General features: G+C 42.0%; 1 protein-coding gene and 1 long non-coding RNA gene across 3 annotated transcripts in view; one reads left to right on the forward strand and one right to left on the reverse strand.

The window, feature by feature from the left end:
• Positions 1-25,130, reverse strand: part of ldlrap1b (low density lipoprotein receptor adaptor protein 1b) — a 42,995-nt gene that overhangs the window by 9,924 nt on the left and 7,941 nt on the right. For both annotated transcript variants that reach the window (XM_037746307.1, XM_037746306.1), the window contains exons 2-6: positions 13,039-13,181; positions 11,924-12,036; positions 8,393-8,507; positions 6,425-6,497; positions 535-630 (exon numbers count right to left, since the gene is read on the reverse strand). In XM_037746307.1, coding sequence (XP_037602235.1) covers positions 535-630; positions 6,425-6,497; positions 8,393-8,507; positions 11,924-12,036; positions 13,039-13,181 — 540 coding nt within the window. The remainder of the gene's footprint in view (positions 1-534; positions 631-6,424; positions 6,498-8,392; positions 8,508-11,923; positions 12,037-13,038; positions 13,182-25,130) is intronic.
• On the forward strand, positions 556-7,142 carry LOC119474331. The gene is made up of 2 exons (XR_005203559.1): positions 556-727; positions 6,604-7,142. It is a non-coding gene; the product is annotated as an uncharacterized LOC119474331 (long non-coding RNA).

A 25,130-nucleotide genomic window follows, 5' to 3' on the forward strand; every position in this document is an offset into this window, starting at 1 on the left:
CAATATATGGAACTAATAATGCCTTAAGGTTGTCTTGCTCACTGGATGTCAACATCATGTTTAGAAGGCATGACCCTCGTCTCAAGTCCTGGAATCTTCGAACAATAGAGGTCACATAAAATGTAAGCCTCTTTCATGCTCTTTGTACAAACAGGACTGTAATTGTGCTTCCAGCGTGAGACACAATATAGCTCTGTTATCATGAAATGTCGTGGGGATCGGTAAACCGAGACTTGTTTTTTAATGGAGCTACAACACGGCGAAGGGGATTTCAAATTAAAAACGACCATCATCATTGTAATTATCATCATACATAATCACCTCAAAATGTCATCTGCTGTTCATTGTAATGACGCTAGCGAGAAAGAATAACTGCAGATTGTTTTCAGCTGACCCGCAGCCTCCATGTAAGCCAACCTTTTGACAAGTGGCTGAATACTCTTCCTTCCCCCCCCCCGGAGGCTACGATTACTGTGACAGAGAGGGCGAGGGAGAGAGAGAAAGAGAGACGTGATGATGGGTGACATGACTCACCTCCTCCCTTCAGGCTGCCCAGGCTGGCCGAGCTGTCCGACTGGGAGTTGCTGGCTCCTTCTCCGTCTGAACCCGACTTCACTCGCTTTTCTTTCTCTGTGCAGGGTGGAGGAGGAGGACAAAAAAAAAGAAGAGAAAAAGAGCAGTCAGTGAAAGACGAGCGAACTATGATTCAGGCGCTTGTAACCACAGGGTGAGTTACTAAGGGAACTGTTTACTTTTCTAGCTGCTAACCAAGCATATAATGAGTGTAAACAAATCAGCAGCAGTAAATTGGAAGATAAGGTTAAGGCCATTACTCAAGCCATCTGCCAGCTGAAACCTAGAGGGCCTGGGCTTCAAAGATTGCAGCACACATACTTCATACAGCAGTTAATACGGTAACTGCAGCATTTAAATCGTGTGGGCATGGCATCTGGGTCAGATGGATAACAGGCTCTGCTCTCTCTCCAAACATTCTCACCTGCTAGGAAGAAGCTTTTCCACAAAGTGCAGCTGATAACACCTTTCATTGCATTTCCTGCTCTCTTAAACTAAGTCTAGAGTATTTACAGGCCCCCTCATTTCTCAAGCATTTTAGATCACTCCTTTGCACTGAAAGTTAACCTCGGACTAAACACACTTGAGTAGGGATGCACCGATACCGGATCAGATATCGGGCCGATGCTGACTCAAACAGCTGCATTGGATATCAGTGACAATGGGGTTGATCTACTAAATTCAATTCTATGTTTATATACTATACATTACAGACTGGAATTTTAATTCCTGTTTAGGTTTTGACCAATTTGTTGCTGCATTAAAACGGTTTACACCTGAATTGTAATTCATGTTAACTTTGAAGATTTTTTTTGTTGGTGTTCAATTTATTATTTTAATAATAAAGAACAATTCACTAAATTGATGTTATGTTATCTATATATTTATAGAGTGCTACAGGAATGAGTCCTAAAACCCAGAAATGAGTTAGCATTTTAGCACTTCCAGTTCCCTCGTCTCAAAGTCAATGGGTTTTTAGTTAAATGGCTGAAATAAGGTCTGTGGTTAACACAAGCCGAAGATATTTTATGTTTTGTTCTACCATATAAAATATATCAGTAAATATCCCACTCCCCTAGCCTAACGTTAGCTTTTTAATTCTGCCGATTGCATGTACACGTCAAAAATCATAAAAGTGGTGTTCATTTGTTGAGAACGTGTAATTATCATAAAAGTTTGTTTACCACAGAGCTTATTTTCTGCAAAGTCCAAAACCCAGTGGAAAAATCCCATTGGCTTTTTGTCAAAGGAACCAGGGCGATGCTAACTTCGTGGTTGGCCTACAAAAAAAAACATCATCCTTGGAGCACTCTATTTGTTACATTTTGTTTTACAAAGTTAGGAAAGTGATGTTTAAGTCAAGCCTCATGTTGTCTTACACATAAAAGAATGATCCCAGTCTCTTCCACACAGTGAGGCATACAGCTTATAAACACTGGTATCAGATCGGTACTCAGTATCGGCCGATACCCAAAGCCCAGGTATCGCTATCGGTATCAGGATTGAAAAAGTCGGTGCATCCCTACACTTGAGACTAATCTATACAGCCTCTCCACAAAAACATGAAATATTCTCTTCTATTGTACAATTCACTTTTCAACTACAACACTTGTCAACTTATGCGTCCTACATTTATTTCTTTAATGTCACAGTCTTTGGAAATGCACTGTAACAATATCACAGTGTTATGGTGGATCCCCTTCTTTCAAATATTATAGCCCCACTATCATTTGAAACAGCCTTCCTAAAAATGATATAAGATCCTATAAAAATATTTCACCTGTTGTAATTAAGTTAAGTCAGCTCTCACCTCTGTCGTGCGCATTACGAGGTGCATAAGCACCATCAAAGTTTGATTCACTACTTCTGAAATTGTTGGCTCTGACAGAATAATCACTGTTGTGCGGCTGCATTTTCCTCGTTACGATAAAGAGGAACATTGTGAGGACATCAGTTTCTGCAGGGACGGCATGTTTGTTCCTCTGCATCCCCCACAAAGTCAGTCTCAAATATTATTCTGTTTTTGACAAAGCAATCTTTCAATCAGTCAATCACTCCCAAAACATCTCTCCTCTCACAGAATATCTCTGTCAGAATGGCATCTCCCGACAACGTCTAGCAGGCTAGGACTCCTCTGGCGCAGAAATAGGTGTGATTTCCTAAGTTAAAGGACCAGTGTGTAACAATTTGGGGGATCTATTGGCAGAAATGGAATATAATATAAAGTATATATTCTTTAGTTGTTGTGTTTTCATTAGCTTAGAATGAGCCATTTATATCTACATAGGTAGCGGGTCCTCTCCACAGAGTCCACCATGTTTCTACAGTAGCCCAGAACGGACAAACCAAACGCTGTTAACTTCTCCTGCTTGGGTCGGAGTCGATAACGTTACTTGCTCCCATCGCTGCCGCTCTCTCTCTCTCTCTTACTTCACCACTCACTGCCCATGTACACACACTCTAAGCACTCCAAACTTACAACAACTGACTCTAGAGAAGGCCATTCGCGTTTTCGTGTCGGCCACTGTAGCAATCCTACACGCTTGGCACGTTGGAGAAGTTGTAATCTGCAACCTCACCGCTAGATATCGCCAGATTCTACACACTGTTCCTTTAAGAACATTGATCAAATACTTTTACTCCTGGTCCTAAAAGTAGGACCCAAAAATGTAGAGCTGCCCCCTCTTAGTCAATTAATCGGTCGTTTTGGTCTTAGTCGACTAAGATTTCTTTAGTTGATTAGTCCTTTTTAATGTCTTTTCATGCTGAATGACTTATTTCCAAGAAACTTATGAACACATCTCTGGTAAACACAAGATTTAAAGCGGTGCTTTTGTGTGATCCTTTGTGGAGAAACTCAGTCTGTCTATCAACAAATCGATTAGTCGACAAAAATTGTATGAGTGTTAGTCGATTAAGAATTTCTTTGGTCGAGGACAGCCCTACAAAAATGTGCCACCGTGTGAATTTTTGGCCAGTTAAGAGTGATCTCCTGCTCTGAGACGCTTGATAAACACGGGCCCGGTCCACCCTCAAATGCATATAAAGACCAATCTCTGCCTACTAACTAAAATATCACCATGTCCCATGATGTGAAAGTTAGGCGGATGCTCATACAAATCAAGAACTGAAACAGGAAAACACAAGACCTTCTGAACAAGTGTGAACTCCCCGAGGGGGCCAAGATACTGACCCACTGTAACTCAAGCTTTCCATACTGTGGCTACAGATTAAATGTCCATTTCTCTCTGACAAAGATGCGCTTATAGCAATGAGGTGTTTTTGATTTCATCATCATCATCTAAAAAAAAAACCATCCCATTTCCCATGAGCCCAGGTAGCTTAGTGATAGCAGTGCTACAAAACTCTCCCCAGGGCACCTGTCTTCCCCTATTGCCTCTCCAGTGCATTCGTTTTCAGCATGCTAAACAAGGAAGCAACTTTAAAGATATGCGAGTTCAAAGCTAGCTGTGGTGTTTACAGTGCATATTCTATGAACACAGATTTATGAACAGAGACGGGAGCAGTAATATACAGAGGAATGTGGGTCAGGAATGTGTGGTGGGCTGCGGAGAACCACTGTGGGTGGTGGAGGAGAATTTGTGAGAAACAGAGGCAGCAAACTAGACAGACATGCAGCAGATACCCCTTCTCCCTGCCTTGATCCTCCGGGGTCTTGTAACTTTAATGAAACAGACTCGAAAGGATTTTTCCCCCATCTCTCTATCTCCCTTTCTTCTTCTTTTCAACCACAAGAGAAAACCAAAACTTCTTTCTGAAAAAAATATGCTTCCTTTCCCATCCATAACCCCACCAACCAGCTCAGCATCAGTTCTCCTTGAATCATCAGTGACACCGTGCTGAACTAGAAGAAAACAGCTCGGCAAATTAGCAGCTTATTGGGCCCGATTTGAAAAAAGAAGATGAGGAGAGGTGAAGAATGGCGAGAGGAGGAAAAGAGCAAGCAAGACATAATTTAAAAAAAGAAATGTGGGGGATTAAAAGTAGCAGTGAGGAGGCAGCAGACTTAATATTCAAAGTTACAAACAACCAAATAAAAGAGGCGTGAGGCGAGGAACCCGTGGCCTTGATGTTGGGAAAAATAATCCCTCCGCGGTATGGAAACGTGCCCACGTTAAAGCATTCCCACACACCACAGTAGTGGAAGAAGAGGGAGAAATGTGGAGTAAATAAAAGAGGCTGCTGGAATTCTCATACAGTGCAAGTGTGTCTCTAAAGGACTGAATAAATAAGCTCTGAGACAGGATCAATGGCACTGACATTGAATCTGTCAGGGGGTTGAGCTCCCACTGACACGCGCGTACAATCATTTTCCTTTCTCTTTTTACACACTCCCCACCCCGACAGCCCCCTTGTGCCCCGCCTTTCATGCTCTCTTGCCCTCTCTCTCCTCATCCCCCATCCCCCTCTTCTTCACCCGTCTCCCTCCTTTATAATAAGCAGAGACGCGTGCTGTGACGGGGGGGAGGAGAGGGAAAAGAAAATAACTCGACAGGGGGGGTCAAGGTGCCAGGTGCAAAACAATACAGACAAAAGGAGAATCACAAAATTCAAAGGACGCCTACGAGGAAACACATGTTAAAGATGGTGAAGATTGAAGGGGGGGTTGTGGTGCAGCAACCACTATTATGTGGCAAGAGCTGCTCATTTACGCTGGAGTCATGCATGCAGTAAATTACATGCATGTTCTTGCTGAGCTGTACAAAAGAATGTGCGACACCGTCCTTATACAGCACTTTGATTGCCCGCTGTGTCCACGGTGGTGCCTGAACACGCACTGTCTGCCTCAGTGAAGTCTACTATTTAAAAGGTGCCTATTTAAAAGGGATGTGAGAATCAGAAATTGCTTATTAACAGGGACACTTGTGGCCGTTAAGTCAACAACAGTCAGCGTCCCGTTGCTCGAAGCTTGTGCTCGCACTACGTAGACGCAAGCGAGCATCGGTCAAAACAATGAGGCGACACACGAGACGGAACGTGACTGATCGTTTGTTGGCGTTAGCAGACTCCATTTGTAACCTAAACGTTAGCTATGGTTGCACACTGTTTGCCCTGAGGTGGAGCTTAAGAGAGTAAAGGCACTACCGAGCGCGCATGACGTCGCATCCGTTAACTTTTCCCGGAAAAAAAGTCTAATTTTCTAGGTTAGGTTACAACCTGTTCACACATTAAAAATGTTTATACCTGTAAAAACTTAACATATAGTCCCTTTAAAGAATGCTTTTCAAGTTTGACATAAAACGGAAAAAACAAAAAATGAGGAGAAAAAGGAAAATTTTTGCAGTAAAAGATCAAATCTATCCAGGGAAAATCCCAGCTCGCACACATCTGAGTCCTGTTCTCCCCGTAAAAGGAAAAGATTTACCTCCAGTCGGCCCACCTCTGCCCCGGGCTAACCTTAACTCCTCTACACCTCCTCCCCGCGTCGATACCTAAATGAGTCTTTAACCATGACGGAGTTGTCTGTAATAAAGAGGCGCTGCTAAACTAAAACAGGTCTCTCTGGTCGATGATTTAACCGCTGTGGGGTTCAATCAATGAGGACATTCCTCTGCTGTATGCGAGTGTGTGTGTGTGTGAGCGAAGGACAACATTGACTGGCAGGAGCAGCCGAGCAGCTCTCCACTATTTCACATGATGACCCCTTTAGAGGGTGTCAAGGCCAAGACCAGGGAGACACAGGAAAATTTATGTTTCCACATTGTGCAGGAAAGAGGGAAGATGAAAGTGTGTATACAGTAAACAGAGAGAATAACAACAGTGGGGGAGGAGAGGAATGTTTTAACTCATCCGTCACACTCCTATAGTTGTCGGGGGCGACCATGCGTACCTTCCTTGGCAACCTGCCAGAATTCAAACGCCACTCTGAAAGCCTGAGCCACCGTTAGGGTTACCGCCTGGGCCTGTCGGGAGGGAAGCACAGAGACCAAGAGTGAGACAGAGGGGATAATGTGAGAGAATAAAAGGAAGATGAGTAACGCTTATATTATGCATCTCATCCACGTGCAGGAAACTCAAGGAAGCTCGAGGAGCTATGATGACCGTGATAAAAACAGGAAGTGACAACCAACAGAAGAGGCTACTTGAGCAGGAGGAAGAGAAACCCGTGGGCTTCATGACATGTTGTTTATATAACTGGGAGGATACGTGGCCTTTTGGCCAGAACTAAATTAGTAAGAGGAAGGAAAAGGAGGGTGTGGCTCACTCGTTCTGCAAACCTCCAGGGATGGAGGGAATGCCAGAGAGAGGGACGACAGCCTCCCCGCCCTTCATGTTCTCACTCCTCGTCTTTCACACGACTTAATACTCGGGCATTTGCATGCATACAAGTAAAGCTTTGACTCCTAGTAGCGGTGCAGTTGTTCTGAGGACTCTTTACAACATCTGCATAAAGTGCTTTACACAGGTTTGCCGGGAGCAACAGCTGAATACCTGAATGCAGAATCCTGCACCTTAAAGAATCTGTCGCCTACATTTGTAGCTGCAGCCTGCAGCCTTATTTCACTATTTATATGTAACCAATGGCATTAAAGGAAAAGTTCAAGATTATTTGCTTTCTTGCTGAGAATTACTTGGAAATATCAATACCACTTTCACGTCTAGAGTATATGCTCAATATGAGAACTGATACTTTGGTAACAAGTCCATACCAAAATTCTGAAAACGTGATGGTACTTGTTTTTCTACAGTACCGCTGGTACCGTAGGCACTGGGGATCAGGGCTCAGGTGACTAGCGGTGTCTCATTGTCCCAGAGACAATAGAAAATGTCCCTGATATGGCTACACTATGAACAACAAATCTGTGTTAGCAAGAGGAGAGCTTGTTAACATTAGCTGTTAGCAGCCGGTGGGCAGCACAGCCCTGCTTGGCTAAATAATGGAGCTAACAGCTACCGTACGGAGGTTGCAATGCGTTATATAATGATACATTCAGGCTATATTCAGTAAAAATGACTACTGGGCGAAGGTAAATTATAACATTATCATGATGTGTTCAAATGTAATCTTGTAAAAATGTAGTGTTTGGCAAGAAACTTGAAGCGGATCATCAGGGATTAATAATAAATTAATTGTTATTAGTAATTAGAGTGTATGTTGAATTACATGACATTTATTGTTTTCTTTTAGTTCTTTACCATGGTATCAAATTGGGTATCGGAAATCCTGGAATTTCACTGGTATTGGTATCGACTACTAAATTTCTGGTATTGTGACATCCCTAAAACAGATAGCATGGCTATTTATTTTAAATGAGAAACCACCTATCAGAGTCTCCGAAGCATACTAATCAACATGTTATATCTGTTTATTCTGTTCATAAAAAATGACACGTAAACACAACAACTTCTGGTTTTATGAAGGGGTTATGTGCGAGAATATTTCTTTAGCCAGGTGCAGTGACTTTCTGAATAATTAATTAGTGAGCTTTAAACATGCAGATTTTTTTGTTTTACTTCAGACAGAGTCCAGTCTACTCTCTTTCCCCTTGTTTCCAGTCTGTATGCTAAGCTAACCTACTGCTGGCTGTAGCAGCTGTAACAGACATGTGAGTGGTATGAATCTTCTCATCCTACACTTGGCAAGAAAGCAAATAAGCGCCTTTCCTATAATGTTCAATTATTCCTGTATTTAGGAATAACAAATGGAAAGAGCAGTAAACTTTATATGTAGTATTGTGGATTCAGTTAGTTGCAAACTCTTTGTGTCCATTTGCAGAAGGGGAGTATGTGAAACTTTCTTTTTCATACAGTGGCTCACAGTATTGGAACATGTAGTTGCACAAACTCAGTTACATACCATTTTTCTCTTAGTGCAGAGGAAGGCGTGACACTCCAGAGTCTCATTGTGTTGGCTCTGGACGATGTAGGCGAACACTTTGTCATGCATCTTGTCCGCCGTGCAATATGATATTCTGCGGAAGAAAAGAAAAACACACACAGATGCACACGCTTTAATAAAAACTCATCTCAGATCAAGTGGGGCCGTCGTGCAACTTCATCTGCACTAAGCCCTTAAGCTAGTCCAGCAATCTGATTCTAACTGTTCAATCTAGCATTTCTCTAAACTGCTGTATAAAAAAAAAAAAAATCCCTGCCATTCTTGAAGCCAGCTGCACTCACAATCTCACTGCACATGATCAAACAACACACCCCAGCTGTGTGCAGGTACCGAGCTGAACAATGTCATGTGTTTGAATGGAACACGTGCGCGGAGGACATCTGTGCCGTTTCGCCAGAGGGATGACGTTCCTTTCTGCTTTCTTTCAAGTTACTACATCACACTCCCACTGTGTCTACCTGCTTAACAATCACGACACACTGCTTTAAATTACAGCTTTTAGATTGGGCCTGGCTCCTGTAAGGTGCATGAAAAGACTCACGCAGACAGAGGTTTCCTGTGTCGTTCTGGTGTAGGAGGTCATCTACTGCACTGAGGTGTTTTTCTGTGTCGCATGTGAGAGACGTATCAGTCTTGCTTGTCAGTCTCAGGTGCAGAGCAGGGATTTAAATTAAGCTGTAATGCTCCACAAATAGCTTTTCTCCACTATTTGATCATCGTGTTATCCCCCTAATACCGAAGTGACGGGTACACTGGCCAGTTGGGGAGGGAGACCCAAAACGATGGAGGAGGGCTATAATGACTGTCTGCCATCTGTCCTTCCTTTCCCCTTCGAGCTGCTCAAACTTCACTGTGTGACAGCCACACACTCGGTTAACTAATGACTAAGGAATAGAAGATGTGGATGTAATAAATAAATAAATAAATAAATAAATAAAAGCGAGGGAGGAAAAGTTTAAGAATCACAGCTGCAGTCTGCACAACACAAAATTTACGGGCAAATGTTTGGGAGGGAGGGCGTCAGGGAAATTGGGTGTCTAGGCAAATTCATTTCTTTTATTGGTCATCCATCTTCTCAGCAGATGTCCGGGGAGGAAGGCTCCAGTGGGGTGTGAGACACAACCAGCTGCTTTATGTCTTCACTCCATTCTGAGGTCACAGCTGGACTCACCTCACGCGGCCAGCCTTTTAATTGCTTTAGTATTTAACTCATATTCTTCAAATGAGAGAATCCATCATCAGTGCAGCGTTTTACTGGAGATGCTTTGCAAAAAAAAAAATTGGGGGGTTGCATGAGGTGAAAGATACAGGTGCATAGCTGCAGCTGGAGCATCGACAGCAGCTGTGACACGGGTCTTGGAGGCAGTTAAGGTACATTTTCACAGTCGAAACTCAGTCAAATCTATCAACACAGACAGGATACACGTATTTTATAATATCTCTGAGGATGTAGCTAACTAACTGTGAGACATTGTCAGAATTTGAAGGCCCCTGGATCAGCCCAATTAATCAACAGAATGAGAATTAATCAGCAACGTTGATGATCAATTAATCATTCAAGTAATTTTTTCAAGCAAAAATGCCAAACATTATCTGGTTCCAGCCTTCTAAAATGGGAGGATTATCTACTGGATCAGCTACTGGACTATTGGTAAAGACAAAACTTTTTTGAACAAAGATTTAAAGGGACTGTTTTTCCATATTTTCTGACATTTTATAGACCAAACGATGAATCAGAACAACTATCATGAGATTAATTGTTAGCTCGAACTGTCAGTGAATCAAAATTAATGTTGACCATGTCTGTTCAGTTTGATCTCGGTGTGTTTGGATGCACTAAAGCTTACAGCAACATACACACATTAACCTAAAACAGACGAAGGAAGCGCTGTTTGGTTCTGGTGGCTCACACGACATATGTCTCATAAATTGTTGCAGCAATGTTTGGGTTGATACCATTTGTTACACAGATTTGGTGCTAAATTTAACCCTTTTTTAACCCTCGAGAAATTATCAAAATGATCCAAAATCCCTCTAAAATACCAAATTAAGACACCAAGAGCTTGAAGAACACCATAGAAAAAGCCATGCTGTAATTTGGTATCAAAAACTTTTGACATTTGGAGATTTCTGCAAAAAAATAATTTTTCGCCGATTGGATGGCGAGCACTTCTGTTGTGGAAACTGCTCAGAAACCCTCTTATTGTCAGTATAACTAGGAAATTCATACATCCTCTAAATGCCCCAGGTCTCTAGTGGCTGTAAAGTTTCATGAGGCTGTGATTATCCTGGAGGTCACTACACTCCAGCTCTAAAACTGAGCCCGCTACAGCCTCTGAAAGATAGTAATGTCGGGTCTCAGAGGGTTACTTAAAATGTATCCAAGTGTAAGACATTTGTGTCTCTCCCCGCCTCCTTCGATGGATTTTTGTGTGCAATGTTGCACAGGTTAAATTTGAAAAAAACAGCCCAGCGATGTAGAGCCCCAGATTTTTAATATAGATAAATCCTGTATGCCTGAGAAATGAACTCCATCCTGATTATTCTAAGATGCACGGCCAGGAAGCAGTTGTTCTACGAAGAGTGATGCAAAATTGAGCAGGTAAGAGAAATGAAACTGTTCTCTAATATATAAATAAATAAAATCCCCAAAGGTGACACTAGAAATCCAGAAACATGGTCAGTGTAGACAGCTTTAGAAAAATGTCAACATTTGAAATTTGTCCTCAATCTGCCAGCTTTTAGGAGAACTGATTCAACATAAGCCTATTCATGCTCGCAAAGAATGATGGAAAGTCCCATCTCTCCTTGATATGTAGACTCATAAATGTGGAATTTCAGAAAAGTGATTCAAGCTTGGATCATAAGCTCGAGGCCAATGGAGGTTAGGCAGATTTAAGCGCGCAGGCTGTGGCAGGCAAGTGAGATCTGTAGGCATTTACTAGAGAGAAGGTGTGTGTGTGTATGTGTGTGTGTGTGTGTCAAGATCAGACATACAGCTGTTGTACTGCTCCCAAGAGAGTTGAGATGGATGAGACTGAGTACTCTCTTCTCTCTCACACACACATACAGAAACACATTACACTGCCTTGGAGCATCACACCTGCTCTTACACTTACATCCATCCCGTGATGGATGAGAGCAAATACCAACTATTGTTTTATTGTGGGTGATAAGGACAAGCTTAGGGTGAAAGTATTTCATAACTGGGCTCGCCCGACTGAGTAGGGCTGCACGATTATGGCCGAAATGATAAGTCACAATTATTTTGATCAATACTGAGATAACGATTATTTATTATTACGCACGAAGCATGGTTTATGGAGTTTTCCATGAGCGTAGCACGCATTTTTAGATGTCAATATCGCAGTTCATCGCGTTGATATAACTGCGGGAAGCCAAAATTGTGATCGCGATTAATATTCGATTAACTGTGCTGTGAGTCAGGAATAGTAGAAAGAGTCAAACAGTCGAAAGAAGAGGACTGACCTGTATATGGAGATGTTTTCTATCAGCTGGTTGGAGGCACTGTCGTAAAGGATGATTCCTCGCGGGGAGATCGTTAATGTGACTTTCTGGAGTTTTTTCCCACTGGCTTTGGCCTGGAAGGAAGGGGAGAAGTAGAAAGAAATGGCAGAGGTCACAAAGACAAAAAGAGGATATGCAAGTGAGACCGAGATAAGGAAGGAAAATCAATCTAGTTAAGTGTCAACCTTGTATTCATGCAAATGCTGCTAATTTGTGATCAGACGAGCCAATCAAGTCTTCATGGATTCCAGACTGTAGGTCAAAAGATGCCAATCAATGTGAAATCATTAGAGATATGAGACATTCAAACCATATATTGCAGAGCTGCTGGCATGATTAACAGTAGGAAAATATGTATATGCAATAAGCCAATTAACAAAGAAATCGTCAAAGCAAACACACAAACACATTTGAATAAAGATTCTTAAGAAAAATAGACATCCAATCCAGAGAAAATTTAATCTTTTACAACTATGGCCTGACAAAATATTACTTCATCCCAAGTGCACTTATAGTACACAATATGACAAGCGTAAAAAAACATCCCATTCAGCAGCCTGACATCCTTTTAAGAGGGGCACCAAGGGCAGCCAACAGATTAGGACCAATCAGAGCCTCTGCCTTCCTCTCCATACATCACCGTGTCCCGAGTCCCACCATTCTGCCGCCGCTAACTTCATTATCCGCTGAGCTGCCAGATCCAATAACATTAAGCCCTTTCCACCATGATAAAGCTGGCTGAGCCATATACTGAGCAACAGTGTCCAAACTAATTGCATCCTCCTCTAAATGTCAGCCCGGGCCTTGGGGGGAAGAGTAGGCAGCCAACCCGTCACTTCTCACCGTCAGGTCATAAACAGCAGAAAAATACTGGATGATTATGATTTCCACGTGGTGGAGGTGGTGAGGTGTGGATGATATGATGTGTGCTTGAGAGAAACTCATTTTCCTGGAATAGTTTTCTGAACAGGAGTGCGTTGACGAGAGATTTTGGAACACTTGGAGTGTTTAAGCTATTCCAGTTATGTGTGTGTGTCTTGCCTGCTGCAACAGTGTAGGTGTGTGCTGTCTCTCACCGTGGCCACTATCCTCTTGACAGCAGCCGCAGACAGCTCCTCTCCTTTGGGCTGCTCGACCATCGTGACCCCCAGGTACTTGAGCTGGAACGCCATGCCCTCAAGGAGGGTCTCCCTCGTGTCCGTCCAGTTCTCTGGAAGCTCTGCAGATGAGAGACATGCATCAGTGCTCATCAACAACCCCGCTGCTTTGTTCTGTAAGGCAGGCTGAGAGATACTCTGAGAGATACTGTGTCAGACATGTGTCAGTACAGCACAGCATTGTCTCAGCTGTATTAGGTACAACAGCAGCCAAACCATGTCCTCATTATGGGTGTGAGTAATGAGCACATGCTTATGCTATTCCTCTAGGCAGAAGGCTCTAATGGAATGTATATTCCACTGGCTAAAATACAGTAGAAATATGTTAGCATACTGTTAGTTCAAATGGTGATCTATTTAGCCTTCTAAGTTGTAGCTCTGTGTTAATTCCAGTGTTAATTCTGTCAACAACCTTTTTTTCCATGACTAAGATGACGAGACGAAACCAACGTCATTAAACACAAACGGAGACGATATCAAACTTGCAATATCTTTGACGAAAAAAGGGGAGACTAAAATGTAGTTTAAAAACATAAAAACTTTACCAAAATCTCCTTATTTTCATCACCTTCCACCTTCTCTTCCCGTCTCTCTCTCTGTCTCAAACACACACACACACACACACACACACACACACACACACACCGCTGCGGCGCACAGTCCGTCTCTGTCCTTCTTGTCTCACACCTCAATCCTGACAATTGTGCTACTATAATGCATAAATTTGGTGGTTTGCGGGTCGGGTCAGGTCAGGTCGGGTTAGGGTGGTTGAGTAACGTATATTTTTAAATGTTGGGTGGGCGGTTTGGCTCTCATAACGGACCGGTGGGTGCAAGTGAACAGCGCATCATTAATGAGCGCAGTCAGGAGGATTCAAACTAACTGCAAAGCTGCATTCTTAATCATCCAACCTGTGTTTTTCATCAGATAATGATTAGATACAATTTTATGTGAAATAAGTTTGACTAAAATGACAGAAATGTTCAATAAAACGTGATGACTAAACAGGACTAAGATTAAATATAAAAAAAATAGCTGACAAAACTAAGAGAGAAAATATGTTGACTAAAATCGAATGACTTTTTGGTGACTAAAACTGGACTAAAACGTTTTGAGTTGTCATCAACTAAACCTATCCATCCACCCACCCTTTATCTGTAACCCTATTCTGGGCCGCGGGGGGGGCTGGAGACTATCACAGGGTTTACACATAGAAACAGATAACCATTCAAGTTCACATTCACACCTACGGGCAATTTAGAGTTAACAATTAACCTAACCTGCATGTCTTTGGACTGTGGGAGGAAGCCGGATAAAACCCACGCTATCACGGGGAGAACATGTTAACTCCACACAGCCGGGGTCTAACCTGCGACCCTCTTGCTGGTAGACTAGCATGTGAGGGCCGTGTACAATGTTAGCACAGATCAAGCTCTAGAAAAATCTAGATTTGTTATCATGTATGAAAAAGTTAAATAATGAAAAATAACATCAATAGAGACAAATATAACTTCTAATACTGTAAATCAAATAAGTGGTTTTGTGATGTAAAAAGTGAAAAAGGATATAAGTTATTTCCAGATGCAATCCTTGTTTAGGTTCGGTAACAGACTGTACGTTCCGATACGCATACTACCATACTATTTAGTGTGCCAGAAAAAGATTAAGTATGTCCCAATACAAAGTATGTCAAATGCAGTATGCCAAAGATACCAGGATGTCCTACTACATCCGGTTCCATTTTGCAGTATGCAAGTCAGCATGCTTTTCTGGCTATTCTGACCCACAATGAGCAAGAGATGCTTTTTAATCAGCAAACATATGGTCAGAGGCCTTTGAGGACTCTGAGGCTAAGTACAAAACACTTGCTGCAGCTGCTTCACAATTAAAGTCAAGAGAAGAGGCAGTTATTGTGACGCAGGAAGTGTTTAGAGGAAGCTATAGTCACTGATGCTACATGAGTTTTTCACAGCTTTTTTGACAGCGGTTTCACAGCTGACTTGGTTAGGTTAAAGGATACAGGTGCTTATCTGCAATTTAACCTAAAAATCAGACATCTGTGGTGGTGTTTGGAATAAACACATGTTCATGGTTTTAAACTAGGTGTCAAATACAGGTTCAAGAGATAAAACTGCTCCCTCGTGACTGGCTGTTTGCCAGAACTCATTAACAATCCTGCCAACTACTACTGGCGAAGTCATTCATAAAAGATAATCTCCTCCAGCATACGAGACAATGACACTTATTCAGGACTCAATATTGTAAATTTTGTCTGTAGAATGAAACTCTGAGGTTGTGTTTTTTTTTATTTCTTTTATTAGAGGAATCGCTGGGTGAGCTGCTCAAGGCAATGTACTTCTCTTCATATTATATCAGTGTGAAGATAGCCGGGGGGTGCCAGGTCACAGGACTACACTCCAGAGATGGAGCGGTGAAAGAGGAAGGAACAACTTGTGTGAACTGACCTGCCTTCCAAACAACACCGAATCATTAAAACCCATGCTAGAATTATGCTGACAGTCCACACTAGATCAGCAGCTTTCAAATTGCGGAAAACAGAGTCAAAGTTCACACAAGCACACAACAAAATGCTTCTTCAGTATTCAGCCATTTGCTCCACCAATAAACATGCTAACTTCTCCTTGAAGCTCATAAAGGGTTTATGGACTTGCCACTACGAGGTGTGTGTGTGACAGTGAGAGGGGGAAGAGAGATTCAATTGTCTCCTCTAAAAGCTCCATCAGAAAACACAATGAACAACATCACGCCCTCACTCTGGGTGGTCTTAATGTCACCCAGTATCTTCAGGGTGATCTAAATAGAATCCCGTGGTCTCTGCCACCATGTTTTTGTCCAAGGAGATGTGCAGGCAGGCAGCTATGAATGGTAAAAAGGTCCTGCTCATGTGCTTTATAATTCTGTCATGGGTTGGGCTAACCCAAAAAATAAGTTTTCTATGGAGATAGACAGAAAATTACTGGCCACAATTTTTTAAGCAAAAATGCAAAAATAAATCCACCAGTTCCAGCTTCTCAAATGTGAAAGTTGCTGTTTTTGTTGGTCTTAGATGATAGTAAACTGAATACTTTTGGGTTTTGGCTTTTTGGACAGACCAAACAAGACATTTAAATGTGTCAACACCAGTGCCCAACACTGAGAAATTGTGATAGAGACATTTTTGTCTATTTTCTGATAATTTATATACCAATTGAAAACAATCGGCAGATTAATTGATAATTGGGCTGCAACTAACAATTATTTTCACTGTCGATTATTTTCTTGATTAATCGAATAGTTGTTGGTCTATAAAATGTCATAAAATTGTGAAAAATGTTGTTTTCCAAAGCCAAACATGACATCCTCACAAGTCTTGTTTTGTCCACAACTCAAAGATATTCAGTTTACTGTCATATAGGAGTAAAGACACCAGAACATATTCACATGTAAGAAGCCGGAATAAGAGAATTTTAACTTTTTGTTAAAATACTCAAACCGATTAACTGATTGTCAAAATAGTTGGTGATTACTTTAATAGTTGACAACTAATCGATTAATCGTTGCAGCTCTAGTTGATAATGAAAATGTATTAATCTGCTAGCGCTCAATAGCTTTACCTTTTAATGATGAAATAGTTATTGATTAGCATTTCCAGTTTACATTATCTTCCATTTAAAAAAATGTACCAAACAAATGTAAAATAAAAGACTAACTTCCAGATGTTAGAACTACACGATACTATTCATCTGGCCAGCAGTCAGCCCAGTAAGTGAAAGTTATTTAAAGGCCTTTATAACTTGTGAACACTATCACTTGGCTTAAGAACCCATATGGTTTTAGAGAACCACTTGGAAACTGTGGCAGAGGCCAACCTATAATATTCCTTTCTTCGCCAGCCAAACCAAGCCAACTGTGAGTGGTTATAGAGAAGGGTTTATAATTGTCTAAATGCAGCTCTAACCGAACCCATACTTAAGTAATGGGTGAGTCTGAAGTGAACACCCACTCCAAGGTCAAGGTCTTTGAGCTCCTAAGTGTGGGGAACACATCAGGCTGTCGATCTCTGCTGATCCTGCGGTTACATTAGTGCCTGGATAAGTAACACCCTCACTGTAATATAACCCGCGGCGAGGAATCATTAGCTCCTGTTCACGACCTAAATCAAGTTACCAAGTGGTCCTATGAGTGTCCATTATGAGGCGTAGCCACTTAGGACATTTGCAGACAGTTACACAAACATGACGGGGATAAACCTCAGCTCAACCTCAGCTGGCGTGACATTTCTAACCTTTAGTGCTGCTAGCTCAGGTTTGTAAAAGCAACGGTGAACCAGAGTCCATAGATTTTTCAGTGTTTACAAAAGGCAAGGCTTCGCTGAATTTCAACAATCTGTAAGAAGCGCTTTGAAAATGCTCTGAATGATTCAAGGCTTAGGAGGGATGTCATTCACATAACACACTCAGCTGCAGGCTTGCGCTGGTCCAGCGGAGATATCAGAAGCGAGCCTTAGATGCAAGCAACTGCCCATACTAATGCCTCCCCCATCCCAAGAGATCCAGAGGAAGCTACTGTAGGACTAGACGACGCAGGTGATGGGGAATCTCCAGCCTGACTGAAATACTTTATGAATATTATGCAAAAAAAAACAGTGACATTTTAAAAGCAATGAAACAACAGCTTGCTTTCTTCAAAAACTGATGAACCAGAGCTATTTTTAGGCTGGTGCACATACCCAGAGTGCTGCTTTGAATGGAATAATAATCCATTTTCATATTGGTCACATTTGCATTCACACAACCAACCCCCCACCCAACACCACCTCCAGCATCAGCCCCCACCACAGCAGCTCTCTGCAGCTGCGGTGCTGATTAGAGCAAACTTCAAAAGGCTTCTCGGCTACGCTGGAGCTGTGGCCGGTCAGTGAGCGCTGCTCGCCTGGGTGACGCTGCCTGTAAATAAGCCGGAGAGAGCCGGCGAGGGAGCGCTGATGTTTGCTGAGCGGAAGGGGATAGGATTTTGGAGAGGCAGGTAGAGGGCAGCAACTGCATCAGTGAGTGTAAGACAAGCGAGGGTTTGTTTAGCCAATTATCTTCACGGTATATGTGTATAATGAACCGGTGGGGTTCATTCGGTGTTGTTCTGGTTCTGGTGCCTGCACCCAGATTCTCTGTAAAAACCTTTTACAGCTGCCCAGCTCACCACCTCTAAAACACAGAAAACCAACACATAAATATTAACCACACTACAACAGAGATGCTCGTGCCAGACGAGAGAAATATGTGTTATGGAAGAAGACTCAGTGAACAGGAACAAAACAAATATCTGCTGGTTGACCGCCAAATGATGGGGGATTGACAAATAAGAATTTACCACTCACGGCATCTGTCAACCTTGGATTAAGTCTCAGATGAGACTAATCTCATCAGGGAAACACTGGTCTAAATAAAGAATTTGTTACATCATAGCCCTCGAACAGAACAGTGACAATCGCTTTCGCTCTGTTGTTGGGCTTTAGTGTGAAACAAAAACACTCGGGCCTAAGGGAAAACCAGAAAATAAACTTCATATACAAGTTCATCAGATAAGCTTGGACATACAGGGTAACAATGAATATGTATAATATTCACACTGCACGCTGGGAGATTTAAAAATGATGTAGATGATGAAGATGAAGGCTGACTGGTTGGAAGTTGTAACAATGTGTTTTCAGCAGCAAGCAAGCCACTTCCAAGTTGATCGGCCGGTTCATCATCATCCCTAGGAGACAGGTCTTGTAACAGAAAACAGTTCGGTGTTTTACTGGTGGTACCAATGTCTCGGAAGTGTTTTCTTACATAGGACATGATAGTGTCGGCTCCGTACGGAGTCTAGGGCACACAGTAGCAGGAGTCAGATTTCACACTCATGAGAGAGAGTTGACAAACGAGACGATGGCGGAGGATTTAGTGTCAAAGCGAAAAGCAAAAGCACCTATTTGGCAATATTTCGGATTTAAATCCAATGCTATAAGAGAACCATTATGTTAATGAGGAAATGCCGTGCGGAGGACAAAGTGGTCACAACTGCGCCGGTTGTGACCACTTCTTTTCTTGTAAAATGTCTGGTGTAATCGGTAACACCGGTGTTGTCACAAGTTTATCAGGCGGTGGGGAAAATTTCCTCACGTGACGTACCTATTTGGTACATAAGACATAATAACTTTTGTAAGACAGATGTTGGTCTCTCAGAATCGAAATATAATATTTGTTGCTGCCAAATTAGTTTGTCTGAAGGTCAAATTAAGATTTATATTTCTTAGCTCTCAGATGGGAAAATAGTAACCCTAAGTTATGTTTCATGTTAACCACTCTAAACATAAGAAATTCTATCTGTCCAAGACAAGAAGTCCGCAACTATCAGGAAGTCTCCAAAAGTTATTTTCCTCGTCTGTGTTTATTAATAAACCGCTCTGGTTAGGGTAGCTGTGTGTCATACTCATAACCATTGACACAAAACCCATTGGCAGCCACTCATTGAAGCATAATCAGCCTGTAATCACACAGCCAGAGTGAAGTCCACTCTGCCTGTCAGATGGAAACCTGCTCCCATCCCCTCTGTCTCCTAACGCCTCAGACAAGTCTCAACACTCCACCGACAAGGCTCGGTCAGGAGGAGACGAGTGGAACAAAGAAAATACATGGAGCTACTTTCTCGCTCAGCAGTTCACTTCATCTAAACTGTAGTGCAAGTCTACAAACCTTTAACATATCTATATCACACTGTCAACTGAGCAGAGTGTTTTAAGCAGAAAGGTTTAATAATATACCAACATCAGACTTCTGGATCAAATGTTACTGTAATCGATTGTAATAAGAGCTAGGTTATTAAAGCAATTTCTTCTTCTTCTTCTTCGCAGACAATGTGTCTGATGGCATTTTAGATTGCATGAGAATGTCACAATAGGTTTAAGACATATTTCAAGTTCTTCAAATCTGTGGTATTTAAATGTTGTAACCACAATAGGTTTAACACACATTTCAAGTTCTTCAAATCTGTGGTATTTAAATATTGTAACCACCAATAAAAAAAATGAAAAATAAAAAAAAAATCGCAAAAACGTAAAGAACTAGAAGGGTACTCAGAGCGCAGACCTCCGCCAAGGCCAAGCCCTATCTCGCAATGTTGACGAAAGCGAAAAATTATTTGTGCAGTCGCCCCGTGATTCGGACCCTTTCCAAAATGTTATATGTTGTTCCTTGGCCTCTTCCACCAATGTTCTTGAAAATCGCGCCAGTAGTTTTTCCCTAATCCTGCTGACAAACAGACGAGAGCTTCATAGATTAATCAATAAAATCAATTAGTTGTCAACTATTAAATTAATCTCCAACTATTTTGATAATCCATTAATCAGTTTGAGTAACTTTTAAAGAAAAGAAAAAGGCAAAATTCTCTGATTTTCTAGTTTCTTTACTCCTCTTATGGAAGAATCAAGACATTTGAGGACGTCATCTCGGGCTGTTTGGGAAACACTGATAGATATTTTTTCACCATTTTCTGACATTTATAGACCAAACAACTAATTTGATTAATCAAGAAAATAATCAACAGATAACTCGAGAATGAAAATAATCATTATAGTTGTAGTCCTAAAATAGACAAACAATGAACCAATCCGAAAACATAACCTCCTTGGTGGATGTATTATTAAAGACTGGGCCTTCGCCATATACAGTATGTATGTTTTGCTAGACATTTCTCTGATGTGGAAAAGGACACCAGTATTTAACAGTTACTGCAGGCTGTACTGTGTACTACCAACAGTGCCCAAAATGCAGGCAGGTCATTGGAGCTGTGTGGTTCAATGAACCTGTGAGCAGAAATCCAGACAGATCTGTTGTCGCGTGAGCTCCGAGTGTCACACCAGGCCGCGGCCATCAGACTCCTCTGGTGGTTACACAAGACTGTAGTGGCAGAAAACGCTCTTGAAAAGGTCTTAGCTTCTTCTTTAAGATCCGATCATTTGAGTCTATGGGTAAGCCGGGACTTTGCATGAAGTTTTAATGAAGCTAAAACTACAGAGGCAGTTGGGCCCTTTTGATGCAACAAGAGATCTGGAGAGGCAAGACAGCACCGAGGTCTTGGGAATTATAATCAAAAGGGATTTGAGGGCTGAGCCTGTGCAGCATTAGAGCATGAGAACGGGTGGTGGATGTGGTGGTGGTGGGTGTTTTGGTCAAAGCCAACGGAGGAAGTGAAGCAGGCGATTTGGACAGGGGAGGGTCAGACAGGATCACAATCGCTCTCCCTGTCAACAGCCAGGAACAGTGACAGTAATGAGGAGAGAGGATCTGCTCTTCCTGGCCTTGCCTCCGCTTTAAGAAGGGAAGACGACAGACGGACAGTCAGAGGGGGGAGGGAGGGAGACGAGACAGGCGGAGGCAGCGAGACATTCATAAATGAAGAAACTGCAGATAAAAGAGAAAAGGGAAGTGAGATAATCATGAAGTAAAGTCAAAAACCAGTAATATGCAAATGAAGGCAGTCGACATTCCCATCATAAATTCGCATACGTAAGTACGCACAACAAATGTAACGGACAATTAGGGAGATGCAGCGGTTTAATCACCGTGGAAACAGTAGGAGCGCTCCGCTATGCTGTGAATGCAGGCTAAATAATGAAGTTAATACTCTGGGGCTGGCAGAGAGGGAGATGTGCATGCAGCGATACTGGCATAAAAAACACAAATCACCACAGAGCCATCCAGACAACTTAGTCGTTTTATCACTGTGAACTAGCTTGCATCCAGCCAACATTTAATGGTGTTTCTCAGCTTGAAAATGCATCTCTAAATACAAGCCCAGTCGGAGGCAAATTAAAGATGAAAATGCCCACTCTTCCTCGAAATCAGTGACACATTTCTCAACCAAAACCTGGCAGCTGAGCAGGTGACATGAGTCTGGTGAGTCAGACCTACACGGTGATAAACTATCACAACAGTAGGAGTTAATGTTCTAGCAGTATCTGGGAAAATCCTTCCACATCCTTGTTACTGACATCATCCTACAAGTGATACCAGTGAAGCTGTGAGTACATGAGTAAGTGTTGAAAGGTTGCAGCAGTTATATATTCAGCCGAGACTGTCATGAATGATTATTTGGGGATTCTAGGGAAGGGGAAAAGGGGAACTAGCAGCAGTGTGACCCAGCCTGGTTTAACATACAAACACAAATAAATACTTTCAGGTCAACAGTCAAAGCACCGTCGCCACTCCACAGCTCTAGCAGGCTCCACGAGTCGAGCCTGCTGCTGCATCAACACTTTCCCCTTTGTTGAGCTTTGAAAAAGAGCTTCTGAGCATTGAGAGCTCTCTGTGTTGGGGTTGCATTTGCATCAGTGAAAGAATGAGAGGAGAGAATCATCTGAGCCTTCTGGATCCCAAACTGCGAATGGCTGTGTCTGGCTGGACCATAGACTGTACATAAGAAGTGGATGTAGTCCACTGTGACGTCACCCATTGGTTTTGAGTTTGGGTTTTTGGCCGTCGACATCTTGGTTATTTGCAACCAGAAGTGAGGGTGGAGCTGAGTACAACCAAACGCTGAATAAGACATTTTCAGGCGACAAAAAAATGTTATAATTAATTTTCATGAACTGAAAACACTCTGTAGTGGCAATTTGTCGTTAAAATCCAAAACCAAAAGGGCCACTGACACACCATGTGGTTTACGCAGGCAAAAGAGTCCACTGTCCGTGCAAAATGTTTGTGTTTCTAATGATTTATTTATCCAAAAAAGCAAGCAAACGACGTACAAAGAAAACAAGGATGTCGCTGCCTCTCTTGTTCTGGTAAAAAAAACATAAGCCCATCCAGGTGCATGCTGGTCCTACCTGCCTACCTACCTATATAACTACGGGTGCCCACAAAAATAAATAAATACTAATGAAACGCACAGACAACACCGTGGTAGCAACCTGTCAATCACAAGGTCGCCACGCCCTAAAGCATCTCCTGCTTTATGGTCTATTTAACTCTAAATGGGACCATAATTTACTAAATGAACATCATGCTGTATTGAAGAAGACTTGAAACTAGCGATTGAGACCATAAACTCATGTTTACAATATTTACTGAGGTAATAAATCAAGTGAGAAGTAGGCTCATTTTCTCCTAGACTTCTCTACAAGCAGACTTCTTTTTGCAACCAGAGGAGTCGCCTCTTGCTGGCTGTTAGAAAGAACGCAAGTTTAAGGCACTTCCACATTGGGTTCACTTCTCAGACACCGGAGGAAGCCCACTGGGCTGGACACAGTCCTGCAGATCTGCATACCTTCACTTCACAACAAGATTAATGAATACATCTCCACTGGGGCTTCTGTTCTTAAACACATTTGCACAGGGAAACAAACACCGAAACCTGGCAAACAACAGGGTCTCAGTTCTTGCTTTGGTTGGAGATGTGCGTCACCCTGGGATATTGGGAAAAGGTGTGTACTCTGGCTGCCTTATGTGGTCCTCTCAGAGGATCAGTGTTTAACTATGGACAGAGGTAACGTTATCTGCTCTCCGGAGCTGCTTTGTGTGTCCATGTGCAAATCATGTGCAATTCTCAACCCAACTAAACTGGAATGGGAGGGAACCATGTGATGTAAAAGACAAGCTCGTCATGGTCCGGTGCAGACAGCAGACCAACAATCTCTGAAAGTCTTAAGAATTTCCATAGACAGCTGGGCACTGTAGTTTTTAGCAAACATGCAAACAGTGCATTTGTCATGGACTATTTTCAGCAGCGGATTGATACACATTTCTGGTGAGCTAGTATTTCCAGCAGCAGGACGGTGTATTTGGAATTGACACAAAATAAACTATAGAGTGGCACAGGAATGAGTCCTAAATGAAAAAATGTAATGTTTTTATTTAGTCTGGTTAACACAAGCTGAACGTTTTGTTCTACGATATAAAATATGTCAGTAAATGTCCTACTCGTGAATTTTGAAGCCTTTATGTGTTTTAAAAAAGTTGGTTGCTAACAAGTGGCTAAATTAAACTACTTAACATAATCATGCCAACTTTGCATTTACGCCTCAAAAATCACAAAAGTGGTGTTCTTTTGTGGAGATTATTTTACGGAACAAAACGTTTATTTGCCACAGAGCTTATTTTCTGCAATAATCCAAAAACTAATGAAAAAATCCCATTGGCCTTTTGTTGAGGGAACCTGTGCAATTCTAACTTCCGGGCTGGCCTTCAAAAATACATCATCCCTGCACCACTCTATTGTGTTCATCATAATGAAGGAAAATGTCACCCAGTGCAAAGACTCACTGTTGTATTTGTAATAGTTTTTGGACAACAATATAAAAGTCTATGGCACAGAGAAAGAAGATATATATCAGGTAGGATCCATCGTTTGTTTTGGTCTTTTCATGGACTTTGTTGACAAAATATTACCACTTGTGCTATAAGACAAATCACTAACAGCCTTTTGAAAACAAAAGGAGTATCTAAAAGATTAATAGTTCCCAATATGGTGTAACTGCAACCAGTCACCAAAGCAACATTTTGCTCATGTATCTTCAGCCCTCAGCTGACCTGGGCCTGTGGTGCGATGACCTCCTCTTATCTCACAGCAACAAGACACGTGCAAAAAAAAAAAAAGACTTATTCCAGCATTATTAGATTCTCATCAGGACTCTTTGGGCTAATTTAGAAACTGCCGACTCAGATGAGGAAAGATGCCTGCAGGGATACACAGAGACAAAGCACAGAGCTTGTTGAGAGAGAGCCTTGGACAACCTCTAACTATGCCACAAAAAATAGTTAAGTCCTACATCTCTATTGCAGACTATCTCCTGTGGCTCATGTAGCTGTGTTATGTACTGAATGTATATGTAACACTGTGTTCTGTTCGGGCTGCTGATGTCAGTGTAGGTCAGAGATAAGCACCATCATCACCACTTCTTAAAAAGACACACCGCCATTACGGGTAAAAGGCTGAGATAGAGCATTGTTAAGAAGAGAAAAGACGGAGTGTTA

This window comes from Sebastes umbrosus, chromosome 16, assembly GCF_015220745.1.
Source record: "Sebastes umbrosus isolate fSebUmb1 chromosome 16, fSebUmb1.pri, whole genome shotgun sequence".
In the NCBI taxonomy this organism is placed as follows: Eukaryota; Metazoa; Chordata; class Actinopteri; order Perciformes; family Sebastidae; genus Sebastes; species Sebastes umbrosus.